This window comes from Mytilus edulis, chromosome 5, assembly GCF_963676685.1.
Source record: "Mytilus edulis chromosome 5, xbMytEdul2.2, whole genome shotgun sequence".
NCBI classification, from domain to species: domain Eukaryota; kingdom Metazoa; phylum Mollusca; class Bivalvia; order Mytilida; family Mytilidae; genus Mytilus; species Mytilus edulis.
The window spans coordinates 16,338,831-16,352,726 of NC_092348.1; the positions used below are offsets into that span (position 1 = coordinate 16,338,831).

The window sequence follows — 13,896 nt, forward strand, 5'->3', positions numbered from 1 at the left end:
GATGTCCTTCTTATTTTAGGAAACCAAAATGCTAAGATTAGGAAACTTAATACAGAATACAGAAGAGCTATGGGAAAAGAAGGTCATGGTGTGATGAATGAAAATTGAGAGAGACTGGCAAGTATGTGTTCTACTAATGGATTAGTAATTGGAGGAACCCTATTCAAGCATAAAGACATACACAAAATCACGTTGAATTCTCCAAACAACGGACAAAAATCAGATTGACCACATCATCTTAAATGGCAAATGGAGGCGATCTTTACTCAATACCAGAGCATTTAGATGAGCAGATTTGAACAGCAACCATCATTTAGTTATAGCTAAATCTAACTAAAGCTGAAAAAAGGTAACAGATAATTACAAACCTGGGAGAAAGATCCTTAATGTTAATTGTCTGAAAGAACCTGAAATCAAACAAAAGTTTGTCATTGAACTCAGAAACAGATTTCGAGTATTAGAAGATCTTGATCAAACTGAAGACAGTTCAATAGAAAAGAAATGTGAAAACATCAAAGAGGTATATCAGAACATAAGTGAAAAGATCATTGGGTTCCGTAAGAGCAGTAGTAAGCAATGGTTAACACCAAACACATGTAAAGCAATCAATGAAAGAGCAAAATCAAAGAAAAGGTCCTCAGCACTAGGTCATCAAAGTTAAAAGAACAAACACAGAAAGAATATGCAGAGAAAGATAAAGAAGTGAAGAAAAGAGCTAGAAAAGATAAAAAGAATCATCTGGAAGAACGAGCTGAAGAAGCAGAAAAGGCTAAAGCTGCAAGAGGTGACTTAAGTACAGTCTGCAAGATCACAATAGAACTGTGTGGACAATCTAAACAACCTCCTCCAGTAAAAGACAAAAAGGGAAAAATCATCACAACTGAAAGTTGAACGTTGGGTAGAACACTTTAAGGCTGTTTTGAATAGACCAGAGCCAATAAACGAATTCCAGGGAGCACCCCAACTCGAAGAATTAGATATTAGCACTGACCCACCATCTAAAGTAGAAATTCCATGAAATGAGGAAAGGTAGCAGGCATAGATGGACTTCAAGCAGAACTACTGAAAGCTGACATCAATACAGCAACAGCCATACTACATGATCTTTTCAAAGACATATGGGAAGAAAATAAAATCTCTGAAGACTGGGCAAAAGGTCTTATCGTTAAACTTACAAAGAAAGGTGGTCTTGGGAATTGTGACAACTGGAGAGGGATAACATTACTCTCAATGCCAAGTAAAGTGTTTTGCAGAATACTGTTAAACAGAATAGACTCCATACTGAATGACAGGTTATGACAGGAACAAGTTGGGTTTAGAAAATGGAAAGGATGCATTGATCAGATAATTGCCCATTAAGAACATCATTGAGCACCGTATAGAATGGAAGACACCTCTATGTATCAACTTTATCGATTTCAAGAAGGCATTCGACAGTTTACACAGAAAGATTCTTTGGACAATTCTTATGTCATACGGAGTACCAAAAAAGATCGTCACAATGATAATATGCTTTTATACCAACTTTGAATGTGCTGTGATAACAAGGAAACTGGCTGGCTTGAAGTAAAATATGGAGTACGATAGGGCTGCATCATCTCACCCATATTATTCCTGGTTGCCATTGACTGGGTGATGCGGAAGACCACCAGTGACAAGAAAAGAGACATCACATGGTCCATGTTTACAACTCTAGAGGACCTTGACTTTTCTGATGCTATAACACTCCTTTCATCAAAACAAAATCATATACAAGAAAAGACAAATCGGCTCAGCCATTTTGCAAGCCAAATTGGACTGGAATTGAACGCAAAAAAGACTCAAGAAATGCGACTCAACACAACATCAACCTTAATAAATTTACCTATCTAGGAACTGTCGTTATTACAGACGATCGATCCAACGAAAAAAGAGATTAAAAGTAGGCTAGCAAAGGCAAGATCTGCATTTCAAATACTACGACCTATTTGGAAGTCCAGCCAATACAACAGAAAAACAAAGATCACGGTATATAACAGTAATGTTAAATATGTATGGAAGTGCATGCTGGAGAGTAACAAAAACAGATATGATATCGCTATCAAGTTTCCACCACAATTGTCTGAGGCGAATTTGTAAAATCTTTTGGCCAAACCGTATCTCAAATGACCATCTGCTCGAAACGACCAAGTCCACGTGTATCCTGAAAGAAATACAACAGAGGCGCTCCAGATGGCTGGTGCATGTTCTCAGGATGCCTGTATCCAATACAATCAGGACAGCTCTTACATGGACACCCCAGGGGAAGAGACCAAGAGAAAGACCCAAAACCACCTGGCGTCAAACAATTGAGGCAGAACTAAAGGAGCTTGACATGACCTGGGGAGAAGTCGAAACAAAGGCTAAAGACAGATCTGGACGGAGAAATCTTGTGGCGACCTTGTGCTCCATCAGGAGCGAAGAGGATATGTAGGTATGTAATAACAGTGTTGAATTGGTAACCTTTTAGAATAAGTTTATTTAAAGGAGCGATAAGTTTACAAGGATCATTTCTAAATTTCAGGGCACGGTAAACAACATTTCTGTAAAAATGAGGATGTGCTATCCTGTTTGAAATAAGTTTTCTATAGGTATAAACAAACTTTAAAACCAAATCTTATATCTATGGAAACATTAAGTAAAGGTTAAGTAATTTATGGTAACGATATCCCTGGTTTGATAATTTACCAGTAATATATAGGTTGCGTTAGTTAAAATCAAAAACGTCACAACAACCAAGGGCATAGCAAACGAGCTGTGAAATATGAACACCGTAAGATGGCGCCAAAGGAACATCACCATCTAAAATTAACAGCTTTAATCATCTCATCTCACCTCTAGTTAGTATATCTAGCATGTCTACCTTTCTCATTAGAGAAGAAGGCCGTTCTTTTGTAGCTTACCTTTTTATACGCCCGTCAAAATTTTGACGGGACGTATTATGGTATACAAATGTCCGGTGTCCGTCCGTCCGTCCGTCGTACCGTCCGTCTGTCCGTCCGTCTGTCTGTCCGGCGTAAACATGTCGCACCGTAACTTGAGAACGACTTATCCAAATTTCATGAAACTTAATATAGTTGTTTCTTATGGTCAAATGATCTGTATACTTTTTGGTGAAAATAAGATTAAAACTTTTCGAGTTACGGCACTTTGTAACTAAAACAGGGGTGTGTTTTTTTCACATGTCGCACCGTATCTCAAAAACGATTCTTGATTATGGCTTAAAACTTTAAACACTTCTTAGTTATATTAATCTTAATATCTGTATACTTTTTGGTGATGATTCAAAATTTTATTTTTGAGTTATTGAGTATTTTGTAAAAAAGGGGGAGGTTTTTTTTACATGTCGCACCATATCTCAAAAACGATTTATGATTATTGCTTAAAATTTTACACATGTCTTTGTTATATTAATCTTAAGATCTGTATACTTTTTGGTGATGATTCAAAATTTCATTTTTGAGTTATTGAGTATTTTGTAAAAAAGGGGGAGGTTTTTTTTTTACATGTTGTGCCGTATCTCAAAAACAGTTTATGATTATTGCTTAAAACTTTAAACACTTCTTTGTTATATTAATCTAGAGATCTGTATACTTTTTGGTGATGATTCAAAACTTTATTTTTGAGTTATTGAGTATTTTGTAAAAAAGGGGGAGGTTTTTTTTACATGTCGCGCCGTATCTCAAAATAATTTATGATTATTGCTTAAAACTTTACACACTTCTTTTTTATATTAATCTAAAGATCTGTATACTTTTTGGTTTTGATTCAAAATTTTATTTTAGTGATATTTAGTTTTTTGTAAAAAAAAAACAGGGTTGGGGGTTTCACATGTCCCGCCGTGTCTCAAAAACAATATATGGTTATTGCTTAAAACTTTCTCAGAAACTATTTATGATTATTGCTTAAAATTTTACACATGTCTTTGTTATATTAATCTTAAGATCTGAATACTTTTTGGTGATGATTCAAAATTTCATTTTTGAGTTATTGAGTATTTTGTAAAAAAGGGGGAGGTTTTTTTTTACATGTTGTGCCGTATCTCAAAAACAGTTTATGATTATTGCTTAAAACTTTAAACACTTCTTTGTTATATTAATCTAGAGATCTGTATACTTTTTGGTGATGATTCAAAACTTTATTTTTGAGTTATTGAGTATTTTGTAAAAAAGGGGGAGGTTTTTTTTACATGTCGCGCCGTATCTCAAAAATAATTTATGATTATTGCTTAAAACTTTAGACACTTCTTTTTTATATTAATCTAAAGATCTGTATACTTTTTGGTTTTGATTCAAAATTTTATTTTAGTGATATTTAGTTTTTTGTAAAAAAAAAACAGGGTTGGGGGTTTCACATGTCCCGCCGTGTCTCAAAAACAATATATGGTTATTGCTTAAAACTTTCTCAGAAACTATTTATGATTATTGCATAAAACTTCCACACAAGACGTCGGGCGTATCATGCGCTCATGGCGCAGCTGTTTATTAGTATTGAGGATGCACTTTTCTCCAGTGTATGTGGTTATAACTGTTTCGTGATAGATTTTATGGTTGTATATTGGTCTTTTTTCCCGGAATTTTTAAAAGACACAATCACTTCTACTTTTAATGTTAGATGGCGTGTGAGCATAGACGTTCACAAAAACTAGCGTGCACTTTCATTATTACGGTTTGTGCGGTTAATAGGAATGATACGATAGTGTTCCAACATCTTTGTTTGCCCTATTAAATCTGTCTGTCTAAATGAAAAGTCCCAACTCTCAGTTCTCCTTGTTTTGCAAGTGCCTGTTTTGTTCACTTCCTCATGATTTCATTTGCGTAGTACTAGTATATGTTTATACTAAGAGTAGTTGAGTCCCATTTGCACATTTCCCAACCAGATTCAACTTTTGTATCGTCGCCATTTACTATAGGAATTGTTATGACGTCGATGACCTCATAATTGGGATTTAAATCAAATTAGCATCACAGTAAGATGTCCACTTTCACTATAAGTCAAACAACTTTGTGGAGCATGCAATAGTATTAATTCGAGTTTATCACATTTTTCGAGAAGGCTGCCGGCCGCGCTCCAGCGCATATATTACTGGTGTCAGGTCAATAGTAGCCAGTACTTCGGTACTGGCATGAAAATACGGATTTTTTGTGTTATTAAAATTTGCTGTTACAAAATATTAGAAATTATTATAAATTAAGGAATGTATCTCCCTCATGCAAATCTCTGATTCCTTTCAAGGATTTGGCTATACTTTTTGGACCTTTTGGATTATAGCTCTTCATCTTTTATATAAGCTTTGGATATCAAAGTTTTTGGCCACGAGCATCACTGAAGAGACATGAATTGTCGAAATGAACATCTGGTGCAAGAAAATTGGTACCGTTAATTTTATCAATAACTATAGCAAAATACTGTGTACACGCAGTTAATGTTATCCGTAGAAAACCGAAAAATTTGCAAGTAAAATGCATCTAGTTGAATAAATGGTGAAAACTATGATTGACCTAGATATTTTTACAACGTTTACACCGATGTTGAAAAGTAATTTATTAATAAATAATGGGAAAAGTCCTGCATATCTGGACATTTCGTCTCCGAGGGTATAACCAGCCCAGTAGTCAGCACTTCAGTGTTGACATGAATATCAAGCATGTGGTCATTTTAATAAATTTCCTGTTAACAAAACGTTAAGTTTTTTGAAAAACTAATGATTTTCTTATGCCAGGCATAGATTACCTTAGCCGTATTTGGCATAGTTTTTTGGAGTTTTGATCTTCAATGCTCTTCAACTTTGTATTTGTTATTTTGAATTGAGCGTCACTGATGAGTCTAATGTAGACGAAACGCACGTTTGGCATACTAAATTATAATCCTGGTACCTTTGAGAACTATTACAGCTTAAGTTGTCAGAGAGACGGTTTGAAAATTATTCATTTTTATATATAACGAATATTCAATGTTTTGCAAAGATAGAGAGCACAGCTTAAGTTTCATCAATCGTGTTTATCGTTGTACTAATCAGATTAGGTCGGTGTTAATGTGTTTTTCGGCTACTTTATGTATTAAAGTGGATTGGCTTTTTTTACTATCACACTTCAATTTCCAGACCATATGGACAGCTACCTTGACTTTGAACGTCGATATCAATATGTAAAGAACTTCAAAGTTTGGCATTTCACGACACTTCCTGCAGAGCCTTTAAGTAGCCATTTTTGTATCTGGATAGAACTGACCGACACGTTGTTCTAAGTGATATTTATATATCTATGGATAATTAAATAGCGTTCAGTCCAAAAATACGCACGAAATCCTTATACTATATAACAATTTTTGTTATTGCTTCTGATAGAACTTGTGTGATTCTAATATATGCGTACGTTTTTGTGTTTTTAAGTCAATTTGGTGGACATGCTTTTGTCACCAATTGCATGTTAAAACAAGATCGACTTGTCTACTAGAGGGGTTTATAATATAAAATTCATTGTTTTATTCAGAAAAAAAAAGCATCACGTGATTTCACCTCGCAGGGGACATAAAAGTTTCATGTTTTCGAATAACCATGCTAACACGGTATGACTTGTTATCGTTATCAATATTCTTGAATAACACTATAAAAGGTATAATAATCAAAAAAGTTACATGTAGTCAATTGTTTACTTAGTGCTTGGAAATATTAACAGTTAAAATCCATTTACAATGATTAAATCATGAGAACACTTCACCATAACAACGGCCTTCATCAGTATTATTATCCAATTTAAAAAATCAATCAATTGCCAGACGTGGTGGCATGTATATTTGACAATTTAACTTTTTTTCCCTCTGTTTTGTTCACGCATCGTTGTAATAAAATTAACGGTACCAATTTTCTTGCACCAGATGCGCATTTCGACAAAACATGTCTCTTCAGTGATGCTCGTGGCCAAAATATTTGAAATCCAAAGATTATATAAAAGATGAAGAGCTATAATCCACAAGGTCCAAAAAGTATAGCCAAATCTGTGAAAGAAATCAGAGCTTTGCATGAGGGAGATACATTCCTTAATTTATAATAATTTATAATATTTTGTAACAGCAAATTTTAATAACACAAAAAAATCCGTATTTTCATGCCAGTACCGAAGTACTTGCTACTGGGCTGGTGATAACCTCGGGGACTAATAGTTCAGCAGTAGAGGCATCGACCCAGTGGTAGTAATACAATTAACGGTACCAATTTTCTTGCACCAGATGCGCATTTCGACAATACATGTCTCTTCAGTGATGCTCGTGGCCAAAATGTAATGGAATTTGATGCGACTGCCATACAAGTGCGAGGTTAAGCGCTACAAAACAAGGTTCAATCCACCATTTTCAGCATAAAAAAATGCCGGTACCAAGACAGGAATATGACAGATGTTATCCATTCGTTTGATGTGTTTAAGGTTTTGATTTTGCCATTTTATTAGGACTTAAATCTGGAAATCAACTATGAGGGTCGGTTGAAAACAAAACGTTACGACAAAAGAGATGATTGTAACCATTTCATTTTGAAACCAAGAATTTCAAGTGGATTAGTTAAAGTCATCACTTTGTAAATTTTACGGACGCCATCACGAGTAGGTTGAACGTTTTTGGAGTAAACGTTATAAATACAGATGAAATCGGATAAGTTCCTTATGTTGTAACTACCATCCCCTTCCCTTTTCACGAATGTGACCTACCGAATTAGGCTATTTTCATGCTTTGTAATAACACGAGCAACACGACGGGTGTAATAAGTAAAACAGGATCTGCCTACCCTTCCGGAGCACCTGAAATCACCCCTAGTTTAGGTGGGGTTAGTGTTGTTGTTTTATTTGAGACATTTTGTCGGACATCGTTGTCAAAATGATATAATTTGATGCGCCTGTCGTTAAAGTGAGAGATTTAGCGCTATAAAACCAGGTTCAATCCATCATTTTCTACATTTGAAAATGTTTATACAAGTCAGGAATCTGATAGTTGTTGTCCATTCGTTTGATGTGTTTTATCATTTGATTTTGCCATTTGATTAGGGACATTCCGTTTTGAATTTTCCTAGGAGTTCAGTATTTTTGTGGTATGACATTTTACATCCACAAAAATTAGGAAGACGAGAACCTGTATCTCTGAAATCCCATTATTGACACAATAATCATTTTGTTGTCAATTTGAACAAATTCGAGTTACATAACCAATGTGTTTCCTGCATGCAATTGTATGTCTAAGATTACAAATTGCACTTCTTTGAAATTGATTCATAAAAGTAAATAACACAAGTGATGCATTGAATTCATCTTTAATTTCAAAACCCAGCAAAAGACATCACTACGAGCATGTTAACATGAAACATGTTAGTTAAAATAGTCATATAAGAATCTGAGGACAACGAATTGTATTCAAAGGTAGATAACAAAAGCAGAACATAAATTTCATCTTTAATTTCAAAACCCAGTAAAAGTCATAACTACGATCATTCCTTGAAATATTTTAGTAAAAAACGTCATATAAGAATCTGAGGACAATCCTCCACAGCTTATCCACATTCTCCCAAGAACGTCAATACACATAGACTCAGGACTATACACGTGATAGTTTAATAAAGATACAAATGTTTTTAAAGCACCTGTTATATCTAAAATATGTAGAACTTTAGTATCGGTGTCTAACAAAACAATATTTCCGGTTGCTGTTACAGCGAGGCTATTCGGTTTGAACTGAAGTTTTGAGTTTATAGTTGTATTTCCCGTATACGACCACATAACCTTATTTGGATAGGCAAGCGATAGAAGACGGCCGTGTTTGTATTCAGATGTCTTGTCTATTACATACAAATCATTGTTGATATTTGTTGTTGCTTTCACAGCATATGTTAATATTCGTTTCTGGTTATCATCGAATTCAAATGTATGCAATTTTTTCCCACTCGTCTCAATGATGAGTAGTTGCCTTACACTACTTGTTGACAGCTTATACGAAATTTCTTCACAAATACCAACAACTATCCTACCAGATTTTGTTATATGTAGTGGCAAGGCAATTAATGGCGAAAAATCTATGAAATCCTTTAAGTTACCGTCGTTCGCTAATGTTACAAGTTTTGATTGGCCAGAAAGGGATAAAATTACTTCTCCTTCGTGACTTTCGAGCATAGCTTCAACACTAAGATCTTTAACTTCTTTTCGTTGTTGAATTTCGCTTCCCAAATCCATTTTTCTCAAGCATGAGTATTTATCACTCACCCAAACTGACCCATCTTGGCAAGGCTGTATGTTATTGAAAATGGCTTTACTTCTGTAAGAATGAAGGACTTCCAATTGTACTGTATCCAAAACTTTTTCTAACGATCCAAACATTTCCGAAACTTGAGTTTGGTTAATTGAACCACAATTTAGTTTTATTGGATTGATATCAATAACCCGATAAGTCTTTTCGGGCTCTGTCCAAGACTTAACACATTGTTCTGTTTGAATTACAGTTTTCAAGCTACCTGTATTGATAGCTAAATTAACTGATTCCAAATTCGAACTTACTTCTTTTTGTGCATTGACGTTTGTATGTTGTGCCTTTACTGTCGCTATGTTAATTTCTTTAACTCGGTCTTCGAGAATTTCAAGTCTGGATTTGGTTTCAATCTCAATTGCCTTCTTTAACCTTTCTTCTTGTTCTAAAATAGTTGTCCTTAAATTTTCGTAAAAAGACTTGTTCGATTTTGTCCCCACACTAAGTTCTATTTCACTTGATAAATGGAAAGCCAAATCCTCCTTAAGTTTGTCCTGGTAGTATTTTAAACTTTGAATTTTTTCCTCATATACGTCTTTCAAACCCTCGAAATAATGATCTTTGTGATTCTCAGAAAGACATAACGGACAGACTAACTGATTACACTTCTTACAAAATATGCAAATCTTTTGTTCAGGATGTTCTTCACACAAAACAAAGAGATTTGGCTTAAACGAACCATCCTTCCCTATATCTTCTACCTTGATGACAGTATGTTCGTCAGCTGCCTTAAACTTTACATGTACTTTCCTTTTACATTTATCACACATCAAAAGTGAACATTCTTTGCATTTCCATCTTATTTCTTTTTCATCTTCACACAAATGACATACACAAGGAATTTGCGCTTCTCCAAGATTTGACGTCGCCATTTTCAGTAAGCTAGATAAAATCGATTTGAGGAAATATTACGTGCTCCGTTACATGTAGTCGATAGATAACACTGGGGTTGTTTATTTTAATAATACACAGTAAAAACGTCATAACATAACAATGATTTTCATTTGTTTAAATTTTACAAATCATTTATTTTTCACTGGAATTTATGATTGTATGCCCACAAATCGAATTTGTTGAAATTCTGTGGAGCGAAGTTTACTTGATCCTCGATCAAGGCCTCTTTCAATTTAAACGAATATGTCAAGGGTGTTTGTCCCAGATTTTGATGTAAGAGTTGGTTATCAAAAAATAGAATTACATAATTGATCAATGTACAAATGATATGCTGAATTACTTTAAGTAACTTTAAACATGTGTAAAATTAAGAAAACATGATAAGTCTTATTAAAAATATAATCAATTATAACATTTGTTGTATGCAAGGAGCATCTAAAATATTTTAGGGCCCCGTAATTCAAATCAAGAAGGTTGTGAAATTTTTTGAGATATCTTGAAATCAAAAGAGGAACAAAATATACCAGAGGGACAGTCAAACTCATAGATTGAAAATGAACTAACAACACCATGGCTAAAAATAAAAAGACAAACAGACACATGATTGTACACAAGACACCATGTAAAAGACTAAGCTACACGAACCCCACCCAAAACTGGGGGTGATCTCAGGTGCTCCAAATCATGGAGGTCCTTAAATAGTTTAGAATGTCCTTTCAGAACTTTTTTTATCCGATATCAATATGTCATTTTTTTATTTTTATATATAGAACTGAACCCTTTATTAAAAATCGTCGAAATTTTTGGACATCGGTGTTTGGAATATTTCTGATGCTGGGACGGTAGACTATAAAATCGGTATATTTTTACTGGAGTTCATTTTATACACAGAGTTTCGAAATATCTTCTGTCATCTGGAGCTACCAAAAACCATTTTTTTGCACAAATTTACTGAGAACTTTTGCTTCCGGAATATTTGGTATAATTTCCGCAATAGTCCTTAATAATGGGCTTTCAAATTTATTCGCTTAGTTTATGTTTACTTTGTTTTTGAGTGAGTTAAGTCATTACGATTTCAATTTTAAAGTTATATCTAAAATATGTAGAACTTTAGTATCGGTGTCTAATAAAACAATATTTCCGGTTGCAGTTACAGCGAGGCTATTCGGTTTGAAATGAAGTTTTTAGTTTCTAGTTGTATTTCCCGTATACGTTCACATAACCTTATTTGGATAGGCAAGCGATAGAAGACGGCCGTGTTTGTATTTAGATGTCTTGTCTATTACATACAAATCATTGTTGATATTTGTTGTTGCTTTCACAGCATATGTTAATATTCGTTTCTGGTTATCACCGAATTCAAATGTATGCAATTTTTTCCACTCGCCTCAATGATGATAAGTTGCCTTACACTGCTTGTTAACAGCTTATACGAAATTTCTTCACAAATTACCAACAACTATCCTGCCAGATTTTGTTATATGTAGTGGCAGGGCAATTAATGGCGAAAAATCTATGAAATCCTTTAAGTTACCGTCGTTCGCTAATGTTACAAGTTTTGATTGGCCAGAAATGGATAACATTACTTCTCCTTCGTGACTTTCGAGCATAGCTTCAACACTAAGATCTTTAACTTCTTTTCGTTGTTGAATTTCGCTTCCCAAATCCATTTTTCTCAAGCATGAGTATTTATCACTCACCCAAACTGACCCATCTTGGTAAGGCTGTATGTTATTGAAAATGGCTTTACTTCTGTGAAAATGAATGACTTCAAATTGGACTGTATCCGAAACTTCTTCGAACGATCCAAACATGATCCTTTCAGAACTTATTTTATCGGATATCAATATGTCATTTTTTTTTATTTATATATATATAGAACTGAACCCTTTATTAAAAATCGTAGAATTTTTTGGACATCGGCTTTTGGAATATTTCTGATGCTGGGACGGTAGACTATAACATCGGTATATTCTTACTGGAGTTCATTTTATACACAGAGTTTCGAAATATCTTCTGTCATCTGGAGCTACCAAAAACCATTTTTTTGCACAAATTTACTGAGAACTTTTGCTTCCGGAATATTTGGTATAATTTCCGCAATAGTCTTTAATAATGGGCTTTCAAATTTATTCGCATAGTTTATCTTTACTTGTGTTTATTTTGTTTTTGAGTGAGTTTAGTCATTACAATTTCAATTTTAAAGTTATATCTAAAATATGTAGAACTTTAGTATCGGTGTCTAATAAAACAATATTTCCGGTTGCAGTTACAGCGAGGCTATTCGGTTTGAAATGAAGTTTTGAGTTTCTAGTTGTATTTCCCGTATACGTTCACATAACCTTATTTGGATAGGCAAGCGATAGAAGACGGCCGTGTTTGTATTTAGATGTCTTGTCTATTACATAAAAATCATTGTTGATATTTGTTGTTGCTTTCACAGCATATGTTAATATTCTTTTCTAGTTTTCATCGAATTCAAATGTATGCAATTTTTTCCACTCGCCTCAATGATGATAAGTTGCCTTACACTGCTTGTTGACAGCTTATACGAAATTTCTTCACAAATTACCAACAACTATCCTACCAGATTTTGTTATATGTAGTGGCAGGGCAATTAATGGCGAAAAATCTATGAAATCCTTTAAGTTACCGTCGTTCGCTAATGTTACAAGTTTTGATTGGCCAGAAATGGATAAAATTACTTCTCCTTCGTGACTTTCGAGCATAGCTTCAACACTAAGATCTTTAACTTCTTTTCGTTGTTCTTAAATCCATTTTCTCAAGCATGAGTATTTATCACTCACCCAAACTGACCCATCTTGGCAAGGATGTATGTTATTGAAAATGGCTTTACTTCTGTGAAAATGAATGACTTCAAATTGGACTGTATCCGAAACTTCTTCGAACGATCCAAACATGATCCTTTCAGAACTTTTTTTTATCGGATATCAATATGTCATTTTTTAATTTTTATATATAGAACTGAACCCTTTATTAAAAATCGTCGAAATTTTTGGACATCGGCTTTTGGAATATTTCTGATGCTGGGACTGTAGGCTATAAAATCGGTATATTCTTACTGGAGTTCATTTTATACACAGAGTTTCGAAATATCTTCTGTCATCTGGAGCTACCAAAAACCATTTTTTTGCACAAATTTACTGAGAACTTTTGCTTCCGGAATATTTGGTATAATTTCCGCAATAGTCTTTAATAATGGGCTTTCAAATTTATTCGCATAGTTTATCTTTACTTGTGTTTATTTTGTTTTTGAGTGAGTTTAGTCATTACAATTTCAATTTTAAAGTTATATCTAAAATATGTAGAACTTTAGTATCGGTGTCTAATAAAACAATATTTCCGGTTGCAGTTACAGCGAGGCTATTCGGTTTGAAATGAAGTTTTGAGTTTCTAGTTGTATTTCCCGTATACGTTCACATAACCTTATTTGGATAGGCAAGCGATAGAAGACGGCCGTGTTTGTATTTAGATGTCTTGTCTATTACATAAAAATCATTGTTGATATTTGTTGTTGCTTTCACAGCATATGTTAATATTCTTTTCTAGTTTTCATCGAATTCAAATGTATGCAATTTTTTCCACTCGCCTCAATGATGATAAGTTGCCTTACACTGCTTGTTGACAGCTTATACGAAATTTCTTCACAAATTACCAACAACTATCCTACCAGATTTTGTTATA

The 13,896-nt window shown here is 34.1% G+C and overlaps 1 protein-coding gene across 1 annotated transcript; it reads right to left on the reverse strand.

Moving 5' to 3' along the window:
• Window positions 1–8,298: 8,298 nt before the first annotated feature.
• Window positions 8,299–10,207, reverse strand: LOC139523095 (uncharacterized). Its single transcript, XM_071316859.1, has one exon. It carries the CDS (start codon window positions 10,167–10,169, stop codon window positions 8,460–8,462), a length of 1,710 nt encoding a protein of 569 aa, XP_071172960.1. The 5' UTR covers window positions 10,170–10,207; the 3' UTR covers window positions 8,299–8,459.
• Between the last annotated feature and the right edge of the window lie 3,689 nt (window positions 10,208–13,896).